The sequence below is a fragment of the Cheilinus undulatus genome, linkage group 11 (genome assembly GCF_018320785.1).
Source record: "Cheilinus undulatus linkage group 11, ASM1832078v1, whole genome shotgun sequence".
Classification (NCBI taxonomy): domain Eukaryota; kingdom Metazoa; phylum Chordata; class Actinopteri; order Labriformes; family Labridae; genus Cheilinus; species Cheilinus undulatus.
This window is the reverse complement of record NC_054875.1, coordinates 45,333,377-45,340,031: the sequence shown is the minus strand read 5'-3', so window position 1 is coordinate 45,340,031 and position 6,655 is coordinate 45,333,377. Positions and strand designations below refer to the sequence as shown.

The following is a 6,655-nucleotide window of genomic DNA, read 5'->3' as shown; positions in this document are numbered from 1 at the left end:
GAAATAGCCTGGACTAAAGAAATGCTGCTGAGCTTGACCTTAGCTGCTGAGCGACAAACACATGTGTCGACATGTGTTAAGCTCGACTCTCTCGTCTGTCCTCTCTGACCTCCTCATTCACTCGGTTCATCTGCAGGAGAAGAACAAACTTGGGTTGGTAACAATATCAGCTAATTTTACTCAACTCTTTAAAACTCATGTCTCCAAATCTGTTCAGACTCACCTCAATGATATCAATGCCATGTGGCTGCTCATCAGGGTCTGTAAAAATAATCAGAAGATCAGGATCTGACTGGGGCAGAAACAAACAATTTTAGGTTGATTCAATGGCAATGTTTCCCATATTAATCAAGGAATCAGGGACAGAATTTTGAATCTATCTTCCCTGTATTAACCAACAGAACACAGATATCTCTGAACTAATGAAGTAAAATGGAAACTAAATGATACACTAAATGTTTGACATTTGACCTTTGACCTCCAAAATCCAGTCAGTTCATCCTTGAGTCAGAGTGGACATTTGTGCAAAGTGTGAACAAAATACCTATCTAGTTCAAGAATGCATTGAGGTATTTTCTTTGAATTTTGCACAAATGTCCACTCTGACTCAGAGATGACCTGACAAGATTTTGGGCATACAAGCTCAAAGGTCACTGTGACTTCAAATCTTGTGAGCACAACAGTTCAAGAACGCTTTATCCTCTGACACACCACTGTTTCACTGACCTGAAACTGTGGTGTGTCAGAGTCGTCTGAAGGTCATGTGGTAGTTTTGGTTCCTAACTGTTGTTGCTGCAGAGAGCTCGCTGGGAGTGGATTAAAGTTGGGCCTGTTTTTGAAATACTACAATAAATGCTCTAAAAGGTGTTCTGAAGTATTTAGAGGTATCAAGAGAACTACAAAGATATGAGGAATCCTACTGGACATGTATCTACACATCTTATTTATCTCCATGTTTTCATGAAAATGGGATTTCTTCCTCTCAAAGTCCTGATTGTCAAACAGGCATGGATCTGGGATCAGCTGGGCCACCAACAGGGATCCGGGAGCTGAAGTTGGCCTGGCCACTAATGAGGAACCAGGAGAACAAGAGTGGTCCTCCTGCTCTCAAGTGGGGCCTCTGTATTCTGCTGAAACTGGTAACAAGCAGGGCTCAGCTGGGACAGGAAGCAGGAGGCGCTCAACCAGGACAGGGAGGCTGAGGGTCTTGAGTACAGAAAGACTGCTGAGGCTTGGGCTGAAGCTCAGGGGTGCTGCGATTCTTGGCAGGGGAGACAAGACATTACCAGAGAGACGCCTCTTTTTCTTTGGTGTTCTCAGTTTCCAGGAAGGATGGATCCTTACCAAGGAGATGTCTTTGGCAAAAATGCAATTTTTTTAAGATAACTTCAATTTTGCACTCCTCATGATTGCAAAAAGACCAAAAAAGACAAAAAATGTTGAGATTTCAAGAAAGCAAACGTGGTTATCACAGGAAAATGGGGTTATCATAGAGTCTTGTTGCTGATGATCCACCTTTGTCGGTAAAACAGTCTGTCTGTTTCTTAAGCAGATAAAACTCCTCACTCCGCAGCTTTGACATTCCTCACCTTTTCTGGTCCTCATCCTGACGACTATCATCACAGCTGCTGATGACGTGATGAATACGACGACCAGAACCAGACGCATGTAGAGAGGAATACCTGCACATATTAGAGCACAAGGAAAAAAGTTGAATTTTCTTAAAGCTTTTTTTGTTGCTGTGTCTGTAATGGAGGATTATGCAACTGTGGAATGATTTTTGTGTTTTATTAGGTTGTGGTGGTCTGGATGTGGTTTTTGGTTTTGCTGTGTTGTTTTAACTTGATGAGTGAGGAGGCTGAACTTTTGGGACTGCGTTTCCTGGCTTCAGATTTTGCTGGGCCCCTGACAGACCCAAAGGATGGGCCCTCCCTTCCCAGCTGTGGTTTATTGATAGTATCAACGTCTGAGTTGGATCGGTAGCATTGATGCTAGTGTCCTGGCTAACAGTTATTTTTGAGCCTTAGTGTTTAGCTATTATTGGTTTCTGTTGTTGAAATTATTTATTTGAGCCACTTTTTAACACATTTTAACCACTTTTCCACCCATTTCTGCCACTTTTCTCCTGATCTATTTTTGAAAACGTTTTAACCAGTTTTCCTCACATTTAAATCCTATTTCACCACATTTTCTACCCATTACTGCCGCTTCAAATCAATCTTGGCACTTTTTAAACCCTTTCCTGTCATGATCTCAGCTGTTTTCTCCTGCCTAGTCCTTTTGTTTCAGCTGTTTTCCCATCCCTAGTGTGTGTTGTCTATTGTCTGTCTGTGTATGTGTCGCATTTACACACACACCTGTTGCCACTCCTGTTGCTAATCCTGCTGCACACCTGAGACCCATCCACCAATCAAGCTCCTGCAGAATATACCCGGCTCTTCACTCCAGTCTTCTCCTGATTGTTCAGTTTCACCTCGTGGTAGCTGTGCTCCTGGCTCTAACCCTTGAGAAATTTGGAAAATTTAAATTCTGAATTTTTTTGTGAAACTCTGGACCCTTATATTCATCTCTGCTCTCCTCGTCCTTGGATCACCACTCACCTGGATCATGCCTGTTTACCTCACCGTGCCTAGCTCTCCGTTCCAGCTGACCCTTCGACTTCCAATAACCCCTCCATCATTCATTCACTAATCGTTACAATAAACATCTTGGAATCTGCATCTGTTTCTGTTTTTGGGCCCTAGATTTCAACAAACCTATTTAACCTATTTCTGCCTCTGTCGAACCCATTTTGCAGCAATTATCCCATTCTCACCACTTTTTATGTCTTTTAAGTCCAAGTCTTAATTGCATTTTCCTGCTTGCTGAGCCTATTTTTTGCTTCTTTAAACCCATTTCTGCCATTTATAATCTATTCCTGCCTCTGTCAACCCTTTCTCACCACTTCTTATGCCCATTTTTTGCAAGTTTTCATCAGAGTTTTCTTCTTGTTCAGCCCAGTTTTGCTACTTGGTACCCCTATCACCACTTGAATTCTGCTTTAAGGAAATGGTTTTACATTTTAAGGAAGGCTATATACTACATATATATACATAAATACTTTTTAATTGTTGCTTTGATAAGAGTGGTTATTATTCAGGTAAAAAAATATGATTATCACAGCTAACCTTTACATTACACATCCCTGTTTGACAAGGTCTCCCTTTGACCCTCTCCCAAATTTTGGAAACCCCGGCCTTATGCTTTATCAGTGCTGAGTGTACAGTCTTTGTAAATCTTTACCTGTTATCAGTGAATTTAGGAAGTGTACCTGAAGCTGATGTCTGCTGCAGAGACTTAGTGGTCTCAGAGGAGACTGATGAAGGTGTGGTGACACCTGAGGTGTTCGGGCTCTGTGTTGCCGTCAGTGTGAAGGTTGATGGAGTCTCTGCTGAAGAGGGAGTTTGTTCTGTAGGTGGTTGGGCTGAAAGACATGATGAAACAATAACAGATGAACTGTATAAAACTGAAAACAGTGAACAAAGCTAAAGGCTGCAGTCGCTCAGAGTGTTTAGTGCAACAATTTGAAATCAGTGGAGTGTTAATTTGGGCTGGACAAAGCTTGACAATGTAATACATTTTTAATTTACAGTGCATTTAGAAAGTATTCAGACCCCCTTCACTTTCTTCAATTTTCTTCTGTTTCATCCTGATGCTACAATAAAAAAAAATAACATTTTTATCCCCATAACTCTCAGAACCCTATCCTAACAAAGTAATAACAGAATTTTAGAAATCTATACAAATAAATAAAAAATAAAAATGGAAGAGACCGTTTGCAACCTGAGCTAAGTTTGTGAAGCTTTGTGCACGACCAACAGACTAGAGATCAGCCTGAGTCTTCTTCTAACAACTTCCTTCCTCAAACTGTGAAGTCTGTTTAAAAAACTGAAGTTTGAGATCTGATCTACAGTCAAATATCAGTATCAATATTGTTTTTGGCTGCAATGACTTTGTAAACATCACCATATCCAATCATCAAAAATCTAACACTGTGCATCCCTAGTAGCTTTTATCTGAATTCATTACAAAGACAATGCACAGCTCTTAAATGATTATTAAGACAAACGTCTCTATATCAGGTGTTTGTTAAATACTGGGTGATTCGAAATATTAAAAAAAACAAAACCAAGAATAATAACCTAGCAAAAGTCTCAAACTAGCTGACATAACACAAACTATCCTCAAACAGTCGATATCTCTGACTCACAGGTGTAACTGTGACATCTACTCCCTGTGTTTGCCGCTCCACTGTTCATATTAGCTCTGCTGAGTCTGTTTATGTTGCAGTTTGAAATAATGTGATATTTTCTGAATCTGTCTCTTGGTTTTGATGGAGTATTGATAGAATTCATGATGAAGAAAATCTTCAGCTTTAAACATCAGAACAAGTCAATAAGGAGCAAAACTCACCTTCGATGACTCTGAGCTCAAAAGTCTCACTAGAATCTGGAGCCAACCCTCTCTCCAAATAACATTTGTACTTTCCAGAGTCAGACTTTGTCAGATTTGTGATGCTCACATAGATAGTTGTAACAGATTCTTTATATTCAATGCTGTATCTGCCACTTGAAGCTCTGACACCATCTGTTTGAACTAGAATCTCTTCATCACAGTCATTCCTACAAAACATCCTCTTCTTTCCAGAGACAGTGAAGGTGCATGAAACCTCTATGTTTCTTCCTTCAGTTTCTGTGCGGACACCGATATCTGTATGCAATAAAGCAGTCCCTCCATCCCTCAGAGCTGTTGGAAAGAAAAAAGATTCATTATTACCTGAACTTTTGTAAGATTAACATGAGATTTAAAAGTTAAACTCACAGTTCCTAGAATCAGAATCAAGCAGCTGACTGCAAATCTCTCTGGTGGAGCGACCTCGACCGTGGGGTAGGAAGAGATGCACTAACCCTTGTTGGGGTTTTCCTAGTTTGCGTGCGTTATTTTTTATTTTATCCTCTTCCCACTGATCCTAACCTTTAGGCAACTGGATGCCTAACCCTAACCCACTTTGAAGCTTTTACTTAGTTTTTTTTTTTTTTTTTTTAACGTTATTCTTAATTTTAATTTTTTATATTTTCCCCCTCCCCCATGTCCTAAACCTAACCTAGGGTTTGGGTGCCTAATCCTCACCATCTTTGGATTTTCTTAGTTTGTGGTGTGTTAAATTGGATTTTAACCACCCCCAAACCATCTTGACAAAAGTCAGAGCAAAAACCAATCATGGATGTGGATATTAATGCACAACTCTCTCCACTTTGTTAAACAAGCTAAGAAGCTCTGCTGATGGAGGACAGAGAGGAAATCTTACTGATTTTTCTCTTTTATCAAAATACTTAACCTTGTAAAGCAGATGGATTTGCCAGACTCCATCTCTGTCACCGGGCAAAGCCATATTGAAAAGCTTCATTCTACAACATTTGTGCCAAACCTAACACTGTTTAGACCAATCAGAGTCTGCTCCTGGTCTCCGCCATTAACAGTCTTTGGCAGTGGTAACCTGTCAGCCTGTGAGAAGTGCATGTGTACAGTCATTGTGTCTTGTCTCTCTGATTGGCCTGTCATGAATGTGACAGAACGTTCCTCCAATCACCTTCTGAGAAGGATTTGAAAAGTCCCGCCCTCCACAAGCACTTTCTTTCCCAGATGAAAGAGAAATATATCCTCGCAGAGGATATTCGACACACTAAATCTGGTATGTCAGGTTACAAAATACCGTCATCAGATATGTATTCAATAAAAATCAAACTGATACAAACAGCAGCAGACACACAGCGGAAAGTCAGCACTAGTTTGCATGATCTCTTTTTAAACTTCAACACTGATATGCTGTTCATATTTTTTGCAGGTATTTTGACGGACATGTTTGTCTCTGTGCAGCAACAATGAAATATTGTAAAGACTTGTGGACCTACTTTATCAGTCTTTTTTTATAACTTTCAGCTGTAATTGCTTCTGCTGCTCTGTTAAATGTCACACCTCCACTTCTTCCCTACTCTGGTGTGAACCAGAGTCCTGCAAGACAAACGGAGGTAGTAGACATGCACAAACCTGGTAGTAAACTGAGCACACAGACTGGCACTCGTGTGATTTATGAGTAGTGATAGTGTTTGTTGGTGGATAAAACTTGTACTAAGAACGGTTGGTAGAAGTGCAGAAACATCTTCTCCACTAAGAGAAGCATTCAGTGTGGCTCTTTGCTCTTGTTTTAACATAAAAATGTTGTCCAATTCTGATAAAACAGTTGCTACTAACGCTACATCTGTGCCAAACGCTACACCAAAGACAGACACTGCTGTCAGCTTCCAGTACAGCTAAACCCCGGCTGTAGGTAGCTCACTGTCCTCAGGTGGTGCTGATTGGTGCAGTGTTAATTTCGCTGACTAAAATGTGGTCTATGAGTGAAACCATTCTTCAACAGCCTTTTATCCATGAAAAGGCTAGACTAAAACTAACAATAATAGATCTGTGATGACAAAAACTAAATTTAGTTGTCGTCAAGATGACTAAAACTAGAATAAAAATGTAATTTAGTTTTCATCAGACATTCAAAATCTGTGATATTTCTCCACTGTGGGTAAATCTGTCTAGATAAAATGCATCTGTAGCTATTCTGCCT

At 40.2% G+C, this 6,655-nt stretch overlaps 1 protein-coding gene across 2 annotated transcripts in view; it reads right to left on the bottom strand.

The window, feature by feature from the left end:
- Positions 1–23: 23 nt before the first annotated feature.
- Positions 24–6,655, bottom strand: part of LOC121517606 (hepatitis A virus cellular receptor 1 homolog) — a 56,423-nt gene continuing 49,791 nt past the window's right edge. For both annotated transcript variants that reach the window (XM_041799502.1, XM_041799501.1), the window contains 5 exons: positions 4,453–4,785; positions 3,311–3,463; positions 1,590–1,682; positions 224–261; positions 24–130 (listed from right to left, as the gene is read on the bottom strand). In XM_041799502.1, the coding sequence (XP_041655436.1) occupies positions 77–130; positions 224–261; positions 1,590–1,682; positions 3,311–3,463; positions 4,453–4,785 (671 nt within the window). In that variant the 3' untranslated portion in view covers positions 24–76. The remainder of the gene's footprint in view (positions 131–223; positions 262–1,589; positions 1,683–3,310; positions 3,464–4,452; positions 4,786–6,655) is intronic.